The 20,785-nt window shown below is 38.1% G+C and overlaps 1 protein-coding gene across 3 annotated transcripts; it reads right to left on the bottom strand.

Moving 5' to 3' along the window:
- Window positions 1-3,647: 3,647 nt before the first annotated feature.
- SPX (spexin hormone) lies at window positions 3,648-20,758 on the bottom strand. 3 transcript variants are annotated; one of them, XM_026092681.2, is made up of 8 exons: window positions 15,450-20,758; window positions 14,984-15,065; window positions 10,328-10,739; window positions 9,311-9,391; window positions 9,125-9,182; window positions 7,613-7,675; window positions 6,916-7,002; window positions 3,648-4,649 (listed from the first exon to the last, which is right to left on the bottom strand). In XM_026092681.2, exons 3-8 carry the CDS (start codon window positions 10,331-10,333, stop codon window positions 4,591-4,593), a joined length of 354 nt encoding a protein of 117 aa, XP_025948466.1. In that variant the 5' UTR covers window positions 10,334-10,739; window positions 14,984-15,065; window positions 15,450-20,758; the 3' UTR covers window positions 3,648-4,590. The 3 variants fall into 3 exon arrangements, with proteins under 3 accessions (XP_025948466.1, XP_064372262.1, XP_064372268.1); XM_064516192.1 differs by having other exon boundaries at window positions 14,984-20,758; XM_064516198.1 differs by lacking the exons at window positions 14,984-15,065; window positions 15,450-20,758 and having other exon boundaries at window positions 10,328-12,264.
- Window positions 20,759-20,785: the final 27 nt, after the last annotated feature.

A 20,785-nucleotide genomic window follows, 5' to 3' on the forward strand; every position in this document is an offset into this window, starting at 1 on the left:
TGTAGACTTTGCAAGCTTTGCATTAAGGACAGTGTGGTATAATTAGGAGAATATTAAATGTTACTTGAGCTACAGTGTTGGGGAGCCTAATTTTATTTTACACTGCAAATAGTTTAAATGACAATTATTCTGTCCTGCCTGGAGACAGAAGAGATATCTCAAACTTAATAAACGTAGAGAATTTGACAGTCGCCTCATGAGCCTGTATGTACTGTAGATAATACTTTTGTCTGCATAATCATCTATATTAATCATAGTCCATGCTGATAGCTCCATTATGGTTGTTCCAAATGATTCCCTGCTTCATTTATGTCTCCCCCTTTTCCCTTCTCAAACTAACATGAACTTTAAGCCAGAGCTCAGAATATTTAGAGAAAAAAGTGTTACACTGGGGAAACCTTGGCAGGGTTAAAAAAGATAAATTGAAAAGAAAATGGTCTTTCTTCTTCCTTATGCTGTTTATCTTATTGTAAACTTACATCATTTAAAATATTTTTTTTACAGCACACAGAAGTGTCTTGATCCAGTTGTAAAACATACTTCCTGTGGAAAAATATAAAGTTTTATGCAGTGGGCATTTTAATTTTTAGAAACAGATGAAGTCATCTTTCTGAAGTCCTTTAGACCCACAATAAACAGCAGACCGTTTATTTTCTGATTCTTCTGGTATGTCTCTTTTATTGTTTTTGTTCTGTCTTAGATTAAGTTTATTAACAAACTAGTTTGGGGAGGATATTAATGTGACTTGGCTCAAGAAAGTGACAAAATTTGCAAAGTGATGCTGCCCCTGCAGATAAACCTACATGCCATAGAGCAATGTGGCAACATTCAAAAGCAAGTAACCTTATTTCTGCCAATTGTCCATTAGTCCATGCTCTGTTTCACTTCTTCAGAAGAGACCTAATCATAATAATTACTATGAAAAGAACTCCAGGAACACAGCTGCCCCAAAGACCTAGTTTTGGAAAGCATCTGAAATTTGTTTTCAAAGTGCTTAGGGAGTAACTGAACCTCACAATGAGAACTAGACATCTAAATTGCCCTACAGATAGCTTCTAAAGGTATTTCAATTCCTAGAAATGCAGAGCGTGCCTGAACAAGATCTTCAGAAGTAGATCTTAATATGAAGACAGTAGGAAGGAGATTCATCTTTTATTTTTAGAAGTTTGTTTATCAAGGATTTCTCATGCTTTTCAAGATTCTCAGGAATTGATTCAGCCTGTTCTTTAAAAGGTAAGATAATCTAACCTTTGGAGGTATTTACCTTTGCTATCAATTCTAAGGGGATTGCCAACTTCGATTAGTCACCTAACTTTCAAATGCTTAACTGACGTTAGATGAGATGCATCTTACTAGAGGTCATTAAAAAAAAGCGATGATGCTTATCTGTATTTTTGGTCACCTAAAATCAGTTTTTAATTTGGAATTTCATTCTTAAGCTACTCTGGGTGTGTAAAAAATAACTGTTCTCAGAGAACAGGCCCAGATTTTTATGGCAAAAGCTTAATTTGGATTTAAAAAGAATTGCCATTGTTTAACTATTTTAAAATAACTAAAAACAATTAGTGGGTAGTTATTTTTGATGTGAAAATTCTGAAAGCAAAGATATTGCAAATATTTTTCTTCATGCAGTTTTCAAAGTGAAGAACAACTACATTTTGTCAATTCAAAAATATAGATTCTTCCCTGGAATGATTTTATCTCTATCAAAGTTCCTTTGCAGAATCAAAGAATGTATTGGCTGAGAGTCTCAACAAAAGAAAATTTAAAAGGCATATGAAACAGCAAAAAGATATGTTAAGACTGGACAGAGATTTAAAAAAGAGTTCCTGTTTTAAATCACAATGAAAAGTCAAAATCTTGGGAAAAAATAAGGTCAAAAACCTGGAAGGACAAAAATTGATATGGTAGGTCAAAATATATTTTTTAATACTTTAGCAATATTTTGTTTCAATTTTGGCCTTTTTAAGTGTTTCTAAGCAAATAATTTATCTTTTTTTTGAAAGAAAATTCACTTTAACATCAAAACAGGAATTTGTTAGGTTTCAAAATGTTAAAACTTCTTTTCTCAAACCATTATTGATTGAAAGCTAACCTTTTTTTTTCCAAAAAATATTGTTTGTAAGAAATTTGGACTTCACTGCACCATTGCGCTAAAGGAAAAATCTTACCCTAAATCCCCATCATAAAAATTGCATCAATTAACATCCTCTGAAAATGATCCAGCATTTTCCTTCTTTTGTTGCCTAAAATTACATGGTAGCCACCTGGTGATGAACATCTGTTTATCATCACTGTAGACCCAGCTTCACTGCAATGCTTGAAGATGTGATCACTACATATGTACCGTAAGTCATGCTAAATGACTGAGGCAAAACAGACAATATGCAATATGGAAGACACTATGGTTGCATTAAGACAGCTTCCCTTATTCTTGCTGGACAAGTGAACAACATGCATGGTCCAGGTTGCAGGTTCTCTTAGACACGCCTATGGTGTTTGAGTTCCCTGGGAGGAATAGAGAGCTGTCATGACATCCCACAGAAATGCAGCTGCATTGGTTTCAACACACCTACATGATGTGAGCACCTATGTAGTGACAGAAAGTGCACAACCTTCCAGATATGACTAACATGAATGCTGTACCCATTCTTCTCAGAAATGGACCTGCAGTGGCCAAAGTGATCTCTGCCTCATGTCTCTAAGCTTATTTTAGTTCTACCTTGAATGTTAGGACTAGCTGTCAATAGCAAGGAAATATAGCTATGGCAAAACGTTTCTGTCTTTTGAGCCTGTAGTGTTAGAGGGAATGGCTTTTAGATCATTCAAGACAACAGATTGTCTCAATTGAATGCCACACATTTCTAACTGACATCTGACAATCTTGGTAGCAGCTATCTGTTATACAAACAGTTGTCTGCCATATTGAAAATATTAAGGTTTCAGAAACACCTCCTTTCCAAGGTAGAACTTTTATTCTGTTTCATGGCATTTGTAAAGAATTGTTTAAATGAGTGAGCTTAGATTTACAGGAATACATGGAGAAATCAGTCAGTGGGGAATGCGATTAGTATAGATTTTATATCTGGGACATTTAGAGGCACATGAGTTTCATGGTACTGATAGATGCAAAGATGTATGAGCCTCTTTGTCTTGGGACTTTTCATTTTATGTTATGCTGAAAAATATGCTGAAAAACAACTTAGATGCACCTGAGACATTCAGAGTAGCCTTGAAACAAAGAGCAATTAAATGAATGGAAAGATTCCAGAGGATACCACTGATCTTTAGATGAAGTCCATAGTGAATGTGATAAGCAACCTAGAATATACTGCTATTGATGAATATACTAGCACTTAAAAACAAACAAACAAACAAGGGCATTTATATTTCTCTAGTTATGTCCCTCCATGAAGTGATATAAAGAATAACTGAAAGTTCCTATGACCTCGTAATACGAATTAATTCCTTTGATACTTCAGCTATGTTTCTTTGTGTTGAGGAGAAGCTACATTATACTTAGTGTAAGTTAGCATAATTAATTAACAGTGTCATGAGAAAGATCAGAGAAAAGTAGCATTGAAAGATCAAGAGCACAATTAGGGTTAAAGGGTAAAAAATAAAACATAGTTGCTTGGACACGAGAGTCATGTGGCTACTTTTTAATTACATGAGAACTACAGAAGGCTTTCCAGTAATACCACAAAACTACATAAATAATGTTAAATATATCCTTATCAGCATGGAATGATAATTAACCAATTTATGTGTAATTCCAATTTTGCAGCTCAAAACCTAAACCCACAAAAAGTACAATAATGTTACAATGAATATTCTATGTGCCTGTTTCATGCATCACGCTAGGTTCATAACTAGTGCACCACCACTAGCTTCAGCAGTATTGTATCTCCCGACAACAGCAGTAACCGTATACCACAGTCATTAATCAAGCCCTGATGCTGGTAAGAGCTATCCACACGCTGTCTTTATGTGGTGGAAGTTGTTCAATAAGATTGTTCAGGGTATACATTTGAGAATGTGTGTAACTGGGGCAGCACTGAAGTCTCAGTAAGGGCTGTTGCCTATTCTCTGTGGTGACAGGTTGCCCCAGAAGAAATCACCTGCTTTGCTGCCAAGAATAGCAGGATTCTTCTAATATCTCAGTGACTTATTTGGACTATCAAGAAAATAAGGGCCAAAAATTAAGTGGTGAAGGAGTCTGTCTATGTCAGAAATCGAAAGGCTTTAAAATAGACCTAGGTGGAAAGTGGTAAAAGGCTTTCCAGTGATCTTTGAAAATTGCTTTTAATGAAATAGTTGTCTAGAAAGACAATTTTAATCATCCTTTCAGTGAAGACGGTACAGCAGATTTTAAATTTTGGGTGGCACATGCAAAATGGTCTAAAAAAGACTGGAACTGCAAATGATTTCTTAGTTGAACTGGTAACTTTTAATCAGTTTGTTTTCAAAATATTGGAATGGATGTATACATCATTCTTTGGGAACTTAAGTGGAGATGGAAGAAATGAAATATTCTGGTCACACAAAACATGATTTCAGCATATGAATGCTAAAGAAATTTGAAATATTTCACCAATTTGATAGATTGTCTGTCAAGTATCCAGGGTGATCACTGGTTTCTTCTTTAACTGCAAGACAAGATACAATGGGGAAAAATAAGCTGTAGATGAAGGAAAGTTCGTTCACCCAAAGTTTTCAGGAGACAGATGAGCCTCAGGCACAGGCCTAGTGTAACATGACTATTTAGGGAGGAGGTACAGGCATCTGTAGAAATGATCATGCCTTCTCTCATTTTCAGTGCAGGAAGTTTTGTGCTTGCTAAGGGGCAGAGACACAAACCATGTCCAGAGGCATATTTCAGTACAAGGCACAGATTTTTCATGCAGAAGAAAATAATGTATTTGTTTTTCACCTGGACATTTGCCTTAATTAAAAGTATTCTAAAATCACCTGAAAGTGATCTTCTGAACATACATGGCTTATCCATATTTGATTGTTTTGTCATGTCCTACTGCAATGAAGGCAATGTTATTCCATAGAGTATTTTTCAAACAAGCTCCTCATTTTGCTTAGCTCTCTCAGATATGTCACCTTTTTTCTTAAGGAGTTGTTGCTGGCCGCTTCCTTCTTTGGAGTAGCAGCAGCAGGCAGGAAAATACCACTAACATTTATGAGTCATGAACTTCAGAGGATTTTCTCTTCTTGTTAACACACAAATGATATTGATCTTTAGAACTTCTTATATATTTTGTCCAAAGCACAACATTCATTGTTAATTCTGCCATTCTTTCTCAGTCAAAATGCCACTGAATTTCTTGGTTAGCAGAGTACTGCCTGGGCAGGGAAGAGAGAGCTGAGCACAGAGTCCCAGTGTTATGTGAAGCATAGTGGGAGATTTCAGAAAATGGAGAAGGCAGGAGTGGTTTCAGGACATCTGCACACATACCAGGTAAATTCTGTGAGAAGTTTCACACACCCTGCTTCACTTCAGGAAAGCTGTGTACAGTAGATAATTAAGGGAAGATGATATCCCAGGAATGGGAAGGCAGTTATTGCACACTGTTGATCACATCAAAGGCAATGAGGCAGTAACAAGCTTACCTTAAACACTCATCTATGTGAAAGGTACAGAACTACCTCATATTTTACTGGGATTTTACTTCACATTTGCTAACTCAAGTAAAGACAGCTTTTTCTTCCTGTCATGATAAGAGTGACTAGGAGGCTGAATAATGAACTTACAACCACGACAAAAAGTAGTGAGCTTGTGTTTCTCCCTGCCCTTGATCAAAGAGACAAGCATCAGAACTTAGCTAAACTTCTGCGCTTGCATAAGCTATCACAACTGCCCCAGCATCCAGGAGTCAGAGCATAGCACAGACTCTCCACAGCACTGTATGGTCTACCCTCCCCTTCGCAACTTCTCTGTTCCTAACTGCATCTCCAAACAGAGCAGAGCTTAAGCAAAAACAGTCCTTGTAACTGAAGGTGTAAACGGTAGAAAAGCATAGGAGATGGAGGACATATATTTAGGGTCTAAGTCTGGAGAGCTGTAGGTACGCAGTGAGAAGATGAGGTGTTCAGGATAATGGATTTGGAAGGAAACTCATCTAGGGAGTGAACTATAGCAGGGTGAGGGAGAAGGGGAACACAAGACAGGGGTCCTTGCCCAAGGGGGTGCAACATGTGTGGAGGAGGTGGGGGAACACCAGTCTTTTAGGTCTAACATAGGAGGTGGATCTTGCTGGAGGAGGCTCTGGAAGGGAGGCATATGTTTTGAGCTTCTGATCTGAGAAGCTGAAATATGTAGCAGGAGTATGGGAAAGCAGGTGGTGAGGAGATCGAGATGGGAGGGTTTGACAAGATCTCTGGGAAGCTGGGAAACACATAATGAATTACAGGGTTTTTCAGAATATCTCAGGGCTCTACCTCTAAATCTCATTGGAACCCCCTGTCAGTTGTGCCAGCAACAGAGTTCTCAGTAGACAGACGTGAAGCCCACAGCTCCTGTGCTGGTGCTCTCTAGGATTCTTTTATGACCTTCTACCAGGATAAAAGACCCAACAGAGAAATGAAAATCTCATAAATAAATAATATTCTGTAGAAAATGGAGTTCCAAAAGAGAAGTTTTGTTTTGGAAAATTCAATTCAAAATAGAAATTCCCTTGAGTCTAAATCAATAAAAATCTGAAAAGCAAATGAAAAGCAGAATATACAAAAGCTTACTTACCATCACTTCTCAGCTTCATGCTGTAGTCTGTCTAAATGTACTCTAGTACAGTACAGTGGAATAATACCTGATTTTAAACCGGATCTTTCAGATTAGAGTGTTAGCAAATGAAATAATGGTAAACCCCTTTTGAAATCTCAGGGTAAAATAAAACATACATTTACCTTCTTCTTGTGCTTTCTGTAAGGAATTAAGAAATAGGGCTGCAGCTTCAGGAAGAGATAAAGGATTTGTGTTTTGGCTGCGTGTTTCTAGAATCACAAAATCAGAGATACACTGTTTGTTAGTGTTTGATGGCATTTCTTCATTTTGCTCTTTGCTTTTCTGTCTTTACAACTAGAGAGCCAAAGAGGGGGGGGGAAAAAACTGTTGTCTGCTTCACATTGTAACAATCACTGCTGAGCACCAGCCCAATAAATGCCCAACGCAAAAGAGATTACCAGTCTTTTTAAAGGGGGAGGGTATTTTTAAAATCTTTACAAAATAGGAAGAAGATTTTATTTTTTCATGTCATTTCCTACAGAAACGTTGTCAGTTGAGCAAAATTAATAATTTGATTTTATTTTTTCCAGCAGAGAGAGAAATTCAAAGGGACTGATGATAATGTCATTTACAGACAGATCAGTGTGCAACTTCACCTCTTACATCAGTGAAGTCACACTGGTACACAAGAAAGGAAAATCAGACACACAGTCTTATCATGTGCTTTTAGGAATGAAGGAATAACAAAAGGGAGTTTAATTGGTTCCTTGAATATATATTACAGCAAAAAAAAAAAAAAAACCTTTCAATTTTCACAGATTTCTCCCCTAATCTAAGGAAAGATTGATGTGTTACATATACCTGTGCATGTTCACTTACCAAGCTGCATTCTGTCATACAGATCCTTTTGCTGGCTTTCATCTGAGATGAATCGACGTCCCTCTGCAAAAACAGTGGGAAAAGGATAAAAGCAACTTCCAAACCTGTTGTAATTCCTACAATCAATATTTTTAAAAACCAAAATTACAGCAATTCTTATACAAACATAAAATGGGATGCATATCTCCATCCTTCTGGGGACTTTCCAAATCAGCAATAGCCCTGAACTGGAACACACCAAGGCATACTTTATTCCATAGCACTGACGTTTCAGTGCTTTTCATTCTTGTATCAGCTTGCTGCAGGACCTGTAGATATGGAGAAATTTACTCTCTTTTGCTTCCTCTTTCCTTGACTGCTGTACAGTTAAGTCCCTCCTATCTTTTTGCTGGTCTATAAATGAATAACTTTTCAAGCAATACATCTATTTAAAAATGAAAAAGAACTACATAAAAAAAAAGACATTATATCCTGTGCATCAATAAGACTGATACACAGGTCAGTACAAAAGAAATAGAGTATTATCCGGTTGGAAGAATCAGACAAATCCTTTGTGTTAGGAATCCAGTGTCAAATCCTTTGCTGTTAGGAATAGAAATAATTTTATTCATGTCATTAGAATTTCTTCCAGTTACACTTATGGTTGTTTGGGCCCTAGATCTATTTCATGTTATTGTTATTCTTATTGTCTCCCTTTTCTCTCAGGATTGTGAGCTTTCTCTCAGGATTGTAATCTTTAATTTTTCTCTTTTTTTCTTTTGAAGGAAGCTATTCTTTGAGCCTTTTGCTGTCTTAATACATATCACTGCCTGATAGTTTTTAATTTTGAAATAACAATTTACAATGGAATTTAAAAAAATAGAAAATATTTGTTAAATTTTGTATTTTTGCCTCAGAGAACAAATCCTTTCTTTGGATCTAAATTTTATTTTTGTATTTAATGCTGCTTTAACTCTGGACTAACAATAGAAACTCAAAAGTTCATTTGCAGAACCTTAAGAGCATGATATTTGTAACTGACATCTAAGCTCTTCTTAGAAGTAGTTGTTTATGGTCTGAATAGCAACTATAATGCAAGATGCTTGCAATAGGAACATATGTTATCCTTGCTTGAGAAAGTGTTTTAATAAAGCTTAGGTGAGAAAGAGGAACGATAAATATATCTGATGTACCTCAAAGTCCTTTTAAGATCATTTCAGATGAGGAAACTTTTTCCAATAGGTTTTACTTTACACTCCAACTCTGTACATTTTAAATACTTTTTGGTTTGCTTTTCTTCTTCCAACAGTTGTTTTCTTCAATTTTATTTCTTTAAAAAACAGTAATAATATCAGCAATGCCACTATTTCAGAATCAAGAAGAAATAACAATTTGCATGTCTCTGCAAGCCTCTGAACTTTTACCACCATAACATCCTCAGGCACTTTCTACTTGAGTGGAGCACAGCAGATTAGGAATAATCTAGTGGTAGAGAACGTTATCTCCTCAAAATTGAAAGAGCTTGGGACTTACGTGCACCCTTTAAATAGAGCATAGCCTGAGGTGTCCAGTTTCTCCTTTGGAAATGGGCCTTTATGACAAAAAAGGAAAAAAGACATGTTCACCATACATGCCATTATTAACAAATACAAATACTTTAACAGCACCAACCTGTGAGATTCATGAATGCTGCACATTCAGTCTGAGCGAGTTGTTTACCTGAGGAGCACTCCAGGAGAAAGATATGAAGGATGCTGCAAGGAATAGGGCCATCACAGATGCTGTCAGTGTACGTACTCCCTGCACATGACAAAGAACCACAAGATACAGGAAAAACCTTTCAATTCTGTAGATCTCAACTTCAAATCTAAACGTGAAGGTATTTCCAGCCCCTCCCTTCTCCCCATCTTGCTGCCAAAATTCCTCTAGTTCAGTGGCTACTTCAGCTTCAGTTCACAGACAACTGATGGGAGGATGAATGTTAAATCAGACCTACTTTATTCACTTCATTCATGTTACTAAAAAGGTTCCATATAGGTGAGAGCTGTGGTCAAGACAAGCACTTTTTGTGCTCCTATTTACAAGGATCCTTGATTACACTAGATCCTGCAGAAATGAGCATAATATACAAACTTGGAGGATGAGAGAATATAACATGTAACATCTTGATTTTATCAAGCCATGAATGATAGAGATGAGACAATAAGCAAATATAAGAGAATTGCCATTTCAAGCAAACAACCCACGAGAGCAGGTCACTATTTCCTCAGGAAAAGAAAGTTTTTAAACTTAGCATCCTATTTGCATCAACCATGATTACACACATGTCACGGGAGATGATTGTTAGATTCTTGGAGTTTGTTCACTGATGCAGCACATGCAAATGAATACTTTGAGCATGAATCCTCTGTGAACAAACTGCATCTCTCCTCGTTCACACAGACCATCTTGCTATTCATGCATTGATAACTGTGATGGGCAACAAAGAGCATCTAACTATTATGATTCACAGTGGTTTATTTCATCCTGTTTTTGAGAGCAGATTGTGGTATTAATCATTTTTTTTTAATGCTGTGGTTTTGAGCATACTGAAAATAACTATGTTTACGTTTGTCTCAGATTATTTTTAAGTTAAAATTATTAAACCCTAAACAGGTCCTAAAATATTACACTCATGTGAAAAAGCATGAATTGCAAACTAAAATGTTTCCCATACATCAAAAGAGTCTCACTCACCTTCATACTTATTTCAGTTGCAAATCTTCAGTCTTCTTACTTGGGACAGAGTGTTACAAGATCTCCTAGTGGTTTTGGGGGTCCCTTTTTAAATCTTCAGAGTGAAGGTTCCCTCCCCTTCTGTGGCAGGGCGGAGGAATCTGAAGGGATCTCTTGTCAGCTCCGTAGATGGAGAAGTAGAAGGTCTGATGACTCCTGAGGGAAACCCGCAGTCTTGCAAGAAGTCAGAGAAGTGATTGAAAGGTGGACACACTTGAATATGCACCCCATTAGCCAGGTGAATACCTTCCGAATATATCAACATCAACCCTGAGACTTCTATGAGTGCGTCTGCAATACAACGTCACCTTCTTGCCAGATGATCGATAACCTCAGTCAGAAGCAGATATTAATATGGATGATGAGTTCTTACCTAGGATGATTGAACATATATCAGCCTACCATCCATTGTGGGAGCTGGAAAAGTTAGTAAGTTATTCTCCAGTCATAGCATGCCAACATGGGAGAAAAAGGTGACTTCTTTGGTGTCACTAGCTTGAGGTTATTCCTAGTATACATTTAGAAGATGAAGTCTCATTTGCTTCTCTGACAGTCTTTTGCCTGTAATTTTCTTACATACAAGTGAAAATACAGAGCTGAATTAAAAAAAAATACTAATAGTCAGAAACACTTTGCCATCTCATGGATTGGTTGGAGTAAAAGCCCAGATCATGGGCTTAAATAGGTCAAGCAGTGGAGCAGTAAACAAAGAAGGTCAGGAAGCAGGAATCAGAGAAGCCATTTTCATAAGCTACTTCTAAGTGATTGTTGGACTCATCACAGTTATGGATGGCGGTTTTGGTCCTCAGGCAAAGGAATAATCATTCTCAAGACCTAGCCTTGCTGGTTCTGTATCTAGGGTTTTTATCTCTACTCCTTCATTTTTCCCTTGGTAAAATGGGAGAGGGAAGCAAAAGGGGAAGAAACGCAGAGAGCTATAGATTTGCTGATTAAAAGAAGACTGACTAATAGAAAATTTATAGCAGCAGCCTCAAAAGCAGGACCAGCCTTTGGTGTAACAGAAATACAACTCAGCATGTGACAAACATGAGGAGTGTGCTGTGTTAAGGTTTGTTATAAGCTATCCATCTGACATATCTCTGTGGAGGCCAGTTTGAAGTACACTGTTACTGAGGATGCAGTTGCTCTGCTGATGGGGAGATATTGCTCAGTTCTGTGCTAACGCTAGACAAAATTGGTCATCCAACATGCAAAACTGGCATTAGCTCTGGCATGGATGCAAGAAAGGAGAGGGGAGTTTAGATTTTGGCCTCATGCAGCTCTCATGCTGCCATTGTACCTCTATCCTTTAAAAAGATGGTGTCATGGTTCACTTTTAGCTACCAGAAGGGATTCTCCTTGCATCTTCTTCAATGTGAAGCTTAAATTTTCCCTGCCATTCTCCTCATTTTCTGACAGAACATCATGTTGGTTAACCTTTAGCCTTAGGAGGGAGTTACACCTTGCATCCAGGAGATGTTGAATAAGCAGAGACTTACAAAAGATAAAGCTCCTCACCTATTCCTTTTTGTGGTGACTTCAGAGTCTCTCTTTCTGCACAGACTACAGGGTGAGAATCAAAACTGACAACCGAGTCTGTGAAGATTAACCCCCTACTTTCAGTACTACTTACTCTAAAATACCTTGTCCTCACAGTGGTTCTCCTCATAGTAAAATGACCCAGATGTGTTTGGCACTGAATATAGGCCCTATTTCTCCTGCCACTGGCATAAGCCTAGACATGGAATGAGATAAGTTAACACAAACTAAATGGTGAAGAGAACCTGCTCAGCCCCTACTGCTGGAATTGGGGAGAAGGAGAGGAGAATGAAAAGCATGGAAAAAGGTTTATATTTTTACCACACTATTAGAAAGACAACCTCAGCTTTTCCTACCCTTTGACCATTTTGCAAACGAAGTCTGAGTTGCTCTAAGGTGGTGTTGCCAGAGTCCCACTCTCATCTTTGTACAGACTGGGCCTTGTCTGAGGCTACCCAGAGGACAGCAGGGATCTGAATATGATGCGTCAAAACCTGAACTGGCTAATTGTGGGATAAGGTGACCATTAGCACTGGGAAAACACAGGGCCATGACAGCATCCTCTAGATTAGTTGAAACTGTTTTACTCCTGTATCCTCAGGTGTCTCAATAGTTTCCAAGGTGCCTGGTTTCAACCAGTATCAAGAGATGGGCTACATTGCCTAAACACCTCCCATGACACCTTAGACAATAATGTGGGACTGTCGGTTATGACACAGGGTCTGCAAGAGACCCAAGACCTTGTGGAGAAGCAGTTGGAGGGTAGGCAGGATCTCTAGGGCACCTAAAATGTCACTACATGCTTATGTTTATCAACCAAATCACTCCTACAGTCTCCCTCAGTCAAGGGAAACAGGACTTCAAAGAGCATCTTCTGACTGTACAGTGTCCTGCTGTATGAGGGAAGGACTGAATTCCCCTCTGAAGATGTCTATCTTTCTTCATTGGCTACAGACAGAGTCTACAGACAGACAGCACTTCACAGACAACTCCATGTGAAATGAACCCAATACCAAATCAAATTTCCACAGTGGTCTAACATTAGGAACTTCATAATCCTTACTCAAAAAGTAAGAAAATAAGGCAGAGACTAAAGAGGAAAGTCTTTTCCTTAAATTCTCTGTGTCTTTGTGACTTAGGGCTCTAAGTACATTTACTTTTATTGTGACCAGCGATTCTAAGTTGCTGTGGTGTTTTAAAAAATATATATATATTCTAAATCACCTCCATGGAAATATATTAAGAAGTCTGTGTGGAAAACAAGGAATGGACTCCAGGCTTGTCAAGCCTACTTTAATGATTAAAATATAAATGACATTTCTTCTCCCTTCATAGCTTGTTCTTGCCATGATTCTATAAAAGGTGATCACCATAGTCTTCCCAGAAATGTAGCCACTTCAAGGATGCTATATGGGAAATAATTTCTTTGCGAACAGCAACAGGAGGCAACACTTTGGGTAGAAAAAACATCTACTTAGGGTGTTTGCGTTCACAAAGATCATGTGTATATGGGCATATATAAGCCTGAAACCTTGAAAAATGAAGTAGCCTATAATTGGGTTATGGATCATAACACACTAAAAGACTACAGCACTTCAGGTTGATGAGGTCTACATGAAACACTCATTGTCAATCCTGCCATTTCTCAGCTGATTCACATAAATGAGGAAGCAGCTTTGGCATGTAATCAATAACCTAAGCGAGAGAAGTAGAGTGAAGCTCCCTGTAACAGCAGGACCCCTTATTAGAAAGAACATAACTTATGCCTATCCTTAAAGATGATCTAAAGGGCAGTGATTGCTTATCTTGACACTGTAAATGATAAAAGTCAGTTGCTATGACTGGAGTTCAGTGCTGAAGTGGGTGGAAGAGTTCTTTTGTGGTGGAACATTACCTACCAAGGTCGAACACATGTTGCTCAGTTGCATCATGACTATGTACTTTCCCCAATCTTTCCCTAAAAATATAGACTACAATCATTGTGCCTATCTATTTTTAAACTGCTGGTAATGATACCAGTGACCCGTTGCTTGCTCTTGAGTAAATGGTGTAGCTGCTGCGTGTAGGTGGCCAGCAGATACGTCAGCAAATATGGTATTCTGACGGTGTCAGGGTATAAGTCTCCTGTTACCATGACCATTGTCTCTTGTGCTTATTCTTATTTCCTTTGTGCTTTCCTGCTAGTCTGTTAACCCTTTGGAAAAAACATCCCACTTCTGTTTGCATTCTGAACAGCATCTAATACAGTGTAATTCTGACCCAGGCTAATCATAACATCTTAAAAAATCGAGAACTATCATGGCTAAGTCTGCAAAACAGGAAAGTGCAAACAAAGAGTACTGGGTTTAACTTGCGGAAAGGGAGTTTAAGTTAGACAGTAAGGCAAGCTTTCTGGGAGTAAAACAGTGATATATTAAGGCTGTGAATCTGGCATCACTGAAAAGCTCAGAGAATAGATTAGCCAAGCCCATTTTAGGACTACCTGGCAAACTGATCCTGCCTAGGGACAGAGCAACTCTCTGATGACCTCTGAACATCTTTTTTCAGCCCTGTTTTTATGTTCCTATGATCTTTCAAAGCTGACTCTGGACTTTAACCACATTCATTCCACTCAAACTGGCAGGAACTTTGTGTCCAAGTACCATATTCACCTTTTAAAACCGCATCCAACTGTTTATTGTGAAAATCTTATCTGCAATCCATTGACACGTAAAAGCCTAAAATGTCATGCAAACATGTTTTTCAGCATTATTTTTCAGAATAGAGCCTAATTTCTCTGGGCAGTAATATTTCCATGGTGCAGCTCTGAAGATAAGAGGTATTCTCTGACGTAAACCGGGCGCGTGATTAGTAGCTGGCCTAAACTTCTGCAACTGATCTAAATACTCCATTGCACACTCAGCATCATAATGTCCGCAGGCCTGATCCCAGTGCTACTGAATAGTTACTAGAGTTCTTCTTCTTCTTTTCCACAGACTTTTTGAGAAGAACTGTGCTAAAAAATACTTGAGGTGCAGGACAAGCTGTACAAAAGCCAGTTTGCTAGGTACTTGCACAAAAGAGGTGACAGAGCCTTACTTGAGGACTGTGGTGTTATCACTGCTACAGTCAGGTCCAGGCACTAGTGTTCTCAGAGATGTACTGGTAGAGGAGAAGAAATCTGAAGGGTAAAAATGAATGTGTGACAGAAAGTGTTTATCTGTTAAGTAAAAGTTAAAAATGTTATATAAGGTAAAGGATTTTTAAAAGCATCATGAAATAATAGAAATCAACAAATATTTTAAAGTTGTAAACATCACAGAGGAGGTATTACTTCTGAAACCATAGGAGGGTACACTTTTTTTTTCAATAATGGAAAAGTCTGGGGCAGACACTAGGAAAAAGAGTCTAACTGAAAAATAGACCTGGAAAACAGTTTTCTCTGACTTTCAGGCTAGAAAAGAGAACTGACCAGCTAAGTACAGGTATTTACAATGCACGTTAGCAGAAGCTGTACAGCTTTTTAGAGAAGCAGATACTGCTGAACGTACCTCACAAGGCTTACCTTTCTGTAATGACAGAAACATCAAAGGCCAAGGAGTCATCTGACCTTTTCTTCCACCCCCTGAACTTGGCAAAGAGGATTTTTGTCTTTGTCAGGAAGTTACCTAGAGGGCTACAAACTATGCAAAACATTACGCATGTAGTCATCTCGTCTTGGCTGAGTAGTACATTTGTCACACAGTCTCACCCATGGAGCTAGAAAGAAATACATGCTGTTGCTGAGCAGCTGGATGCTGACATTTCATTGTAAACAGTAGACAGAACTGAGAGTAAGGAAAAAGGCAAGTTAAACTGAACAACTCAGTGATAATCAGACAGTCAGGTGTCAGTGACTGAAACAGCCTGCTCCATTTACCTGAGAGATGAAGTGGCCAACCTGCGCGAGCAAAGTCTGTAAAATGAACAGATTCTTTGGGTTGTTGCCCTCATCCATGCATACCCATGCGGGGAGAGGGGATTTATATATTTATATATAAATACACATATTTATGTACAAAACGTATAACTTATATAGAAGAAGATATTGTTAAAGGCCAAACTGGAAACCTCAGAAATTTTTCAAGAGAAGTTAAGTGACTTAAGAACTCTGCTTCATTAACACTTGTCAAACTGAAAATGTTTGTCTTCAATATCTGCCTATGTGTCCTGTATATGAAGAACACTTTACCCTTAAATAACATGTATTTTAGTCCCAGCATGCAGAAAATAGGAATCCTACTAGAATAAGAGTATTTTCTGTGTTACACTGCTGAAACAACAAATGCAGTTGCTGTTTGAAACAAAGCTTGCTTCTAGAGGTAGAAGTCCTGTTTAGGGGCAAATAAATAGCTCTACCTGATGCACCAGGTTATCAGAACTGACAGACATTTTAGGACTAACAATTACGTTCTGGAAATGGGTGGGAAATCATTGCAACCAGGTCTATCAAAGCTTATCTCTCTCAGTCCACAGTGAAGCCCTAGGCAAAACACAATGTAGCTCAGCAAAGATGAGCCCTGAATCACATGTATCTAAACTGCACACCAAGCAAAAGAAGAGGGTGGGAATTCAGGCTGCCAAATCCCGCACATCATTGAATCATGGTCTCACAGCAAGATACAGATATTTCTTGAAAGATGAGTAAAGTAACACAAAAAGCACAGTCTGATTCAGTTGTTGCATGACACTGTGATTCCACCTGTGGTGAAAGAATACAAAGGGAAGGACCTGTTAAAAGCATTATTTTTTAAATTAGATATTACTGAATTTTTAGAGCTATTACAAGATACCAGAGATATTTTGAGATATTGCAAGAGTTTGTGCTTGTGCAGAATAATTAACAGCTTAACTGCACTCCCCGAAATTCAAGACATCTCCAAAAAGCAGTGAGTAGCATTTGTCACTTGAAAGAATGTGAAGAGGAGGCCAAGTATGTCAATGAGACTATTCAAAATGTAAGTATCAGGAGTCTAGTTTATATTTCAGACCTTATGAGTGAAGCACTTCTCTCTGTGCCCATTTCTTACTCAACCTTTCTTAGTTTAGATTGTAAGGTCTTTAGTGGAGGGATCATTTGCCCCCCATGACTGCATAGTGCCTACCCCACCAGTTGTACAGCAGCATAAAGAACAAGGGTCACCCAGACGAACCTCCCGAGTAGAGGTCACTTGTTCCTGTCAGGATATGAAAAAACATGGGTTTAATGTGGGAGGTTTTCTCTTCATATCAGGAAGTCTGAAATCTTCCTGTATATATAAATCTCCCAAAGATAGAGAAAAGAGAAGAGAAGAGATCTTCAGTAGGATTTTTTGATCTCAGCATTGTTACCTCTGTATTATTATCAGCTTTATTCCTGGAAGAAAGTGTGTCTAGTAAAAAACACCTATCAGCTAGTCAAACCAGAACTGATCATGTCAGTGCCATGGTCTGTGTTGATGTTGCTGGATGGTGATGAGAAGTTTTTACCTTTATTTAGCAGTTTTTCCACAAAACACGGAACAGGAATGTCAGTGCACTTTCACATTTTGGATTTCAGTTGCAAAACATCTGTAAGAGCATTTCTTACTTTTTTCCAGAATTGCTGAAATAACCTGTGTCAGACTGAGAGGTGGCATTTCTCCAAGTACTTAGAGAAGTCTGCCCCACTGTGTGGTTAGCACATACTGGGCACAACATTATATTGACCTATTCTATTTCCATTTATTTATACAGAACATACCTAAAGATCCACAGTGTTAAAACGCAAACCTATTTGTTTGAGAATTTAACACTAAAAAAAATGCTGAGTTAACAGTTTTTATGACAAAACCTATTTGTTCACAGAACCAAGTGCAGAGCAGACAACAACACAGAAACTCTCTGCTTCACCATCAACCCAACATGCTTCAAATTTTGCCTCACTTTAAAATGCTGTAAGATCTCTGTACAGTTTCCAAGTTCTCTGCTCAAGCTGCTGCAGGAAAAACTAGGCAAGATCTGCTACTGCCTGAAAGTTTAGCACACTTGGGAAAAGAAAGAAAGAAAGAACTACCAATAGAAGTGAGAAACATCCCAAGTACCTGAGATCATACACAGCAGTGAGCTATTTCATTATTTTGCTCACTGATTTAAAAATAAGGATAGGATCACAGTAAGACTTCAGGATGCGCTGAAATTCCAGTAAATTCATTTAGCAGCTGCAAGAAATAAGCAAGAAAAGAAGTAGGAGGGCTAAAAAGTTGGAGATTGACACTTGATTTACACTTTATTGCACCTTTCAGCCTGTGAGCTGAGAGGCAGGCAGCAGCAGGTGTGCCTCGTAAAGCTGGTTTTCCAGCAAGTGAGCCCACTGCTAATTTGAGTCCTGAAGTTCATTCAGTGAGCCTTCCTCAGAGGAACAGCTAAAACAGCTTTAGTTAGTCTGTGCTGTTTCTCTAAGGGAGGCATAGGTGGTGTTTTTCTGTATGCTGTTTTGCTGTTGTAAGTATAAGTTCTTAGCATACTTTTTAATGAGGAACCACAAGTAATGTTTAAAAAGATTGTGTAGTTAAAAGGATCAATTTTGTTTAAAGTTTGTTTGCTCATATATGCTGAAAAGCTTCCATGTACTTAAAGAATGTACTTAATTCTAACTGCAGTGTTTTTTTTCTTTTACAAAGATGTTCAGAATTTCTGATGTAGAAAATAGCTTCTATTTCCTGGTGTTTGCTTCCTGGAGTAAATTTTTTAAATCAGATATAATAAGAAAAGCAGTCACTTCTCTTCTTAAAAACTGTGTTTGGATTCTTACTTTTTTTTCTCTCTTTTTTTCAAAACTATTCCTGTGACCAAAGTCATGTTCATTAAAATAAATGTTGTTACTTACAAAAACAGTGGTAGAAAAAATCAATTCTGAGACACTTACTCCAAGCTTCTAGCATGCAGAAAGCTTATTATTAAGCCAGTTTAAGTAAAACATTGAGTATTTATTTTCTACTGGCAATCTGGATTCATAAAAGCTTGCATGTGGTTTTCCTCTTTGTATTACAAGATTATACATGTGAGTGACTCTTGTGTTAAATGTTAAACTTCTGGGTGTGGGGTAGGTTTGTTCACTTTGCTTCCTGCTGTGCAATCTCTTGGTTTAAAAAGACACAGTTTAGTGAAGTCTATATCCTTCTGGGGGCACGTTGGTCTTTGTGCTGTGCAGGGGAAAATCCCTTCTGGGTCATGGCCGCACATACTCTGCCCCTGCAGGCAACCACAGCAATACCCCTTTCACAAACACCACCTTGTGAACTCTGCTGTTTATTTTTCCTCTCCCTTTATTCCTAACGGAAGGCTGGTCTATGATATTACTATTTTGATAGTTATGCTGGGTATAGGTAAACCCTTAGCTTACAGGCTCTGGGGACTGTTACTGCTTCTGATGTGGGATAGACAACTAACACACACTGTGCTTTTCACTGTTTCCCTGTTCCCTATTTTTATAAAGCTAAGGAGTTGAAAGTAGTAGCCTGGTAGAAAGTAGGTACGTAGCTGTAATGCTGAACACAAAATATGGCTTCAAATCTGTTTTGGGGAACTCTAGCTAAATTTATCTGGCACATAACCTTCTTTTATATCTATAGCTATGACGCTGTTCTAAATGCCATAGCTAACTTACAAGTGTATTGCTTGTTTCCATTGTGTCTGAATCTTTATAATTGTAGGAAAAAAACAAGTTGCTGATGCCTGTCATATAATTGTGTTCTGGTTCAATCACGTTCATAGGAATATGTTGGTTGGTGGATGGTGTTTCTCAGTGCGAAAGTTTCAGCAGATGCTCTCTTCTGCATGAGGAGCTGTGAGTGAAGTCTGCAGTGGGAAAGTGTGTGATGAAAGCTCATGGCTACTCAGTTCAGGGAAAAAAGGTTGCAATATGCAGGATAGTGATGGATATCTCATGCGAGACCAGGGTTTTATCCTTGCAAAATCCATCTCTTGTGACTTAGTCTCCCACGCATCTTATTTGAAACATCTGTTTAAACATCACCTTGAGAATAGATCATAAAAACACAAATGGAACTGAAGGACCTTGTAGGATGTGTTTCTTGGGAAACTCCATATGTGGTGATATATGCAGTGATAGCTATAGTTGTGTTAACTGGTAAAAGGAAAGACTTCTTTTGTAGGCTTACTGAAATACTAAAAATCTTATGTTTGTTTTTCCCCCAGTACCCACAAAGAGCAGCCCAGAATGACAGCCTAATATTCTCTGAAAGCATATTTTTGTTTAAACCTTAGCTTTGGAAACCTGTCAGAGGATGCTATCAGGAAAGCTGCAGTTCTTAAGCTGACCTCTGTAGCTGGGAGGCCACAAAATGAGATTGGAAACTTATAATGTCTGGAGCTATAGAAAGTAGCTTGGGTAAATATCTGGGCAATTGTTGCTGTTGGACATAAAGTCATGGGTTTAGGTAAGGAAGTACATGGTACAAATGTGACTGAAAGTAATAATTAACTTGTATACACACAGAGTTTTTATAAAAATCTAATTTGAGGTAAGTTGGACTGGATTGTGCTGCTTAGCACTTCCTTTAATTGAAGGAGTTAGTCAACTGGTGCAGGAGTTCTTCAGACTTTTTTTTTTTCTTTCTTTTTTAAATACAAAAACATGTTGGGTGGGGATGGGGAAGCAGCAGGATTTCAGAAAGTATTTTTTCCCCACCCCTTCTAACCCCGCACTGCTTCTAGTTCTCCAGAGAATTGGACATCATAATTGAAGGTTTCTATGCCAGTTAGGATGTGGACCAAGGATTTTCAAATAACTTGGTGCTAAAGTTCTATATTGTCTGCTGAACAGACAAACTGATACAAAGAACTCACTTATGCTACTCTTTCTGAACCTTATGTCTTGTC

Source organism: Dromaius novaehollandiae, chromosome 1 (genome assembly GCF_036370855.1).
Source record: "Dromaius novaehollandiae isolate bDroNov1 chromosome 1, bDroNov1.hap1, whole genome shotgun sequence".
NCBI classification, from domain to species: Eukaryota; Metazoa; Chordata; class Aves; order Casuariiformes; family Dromaiidae; genus Dromaius; species Dromaius novaehollandiae.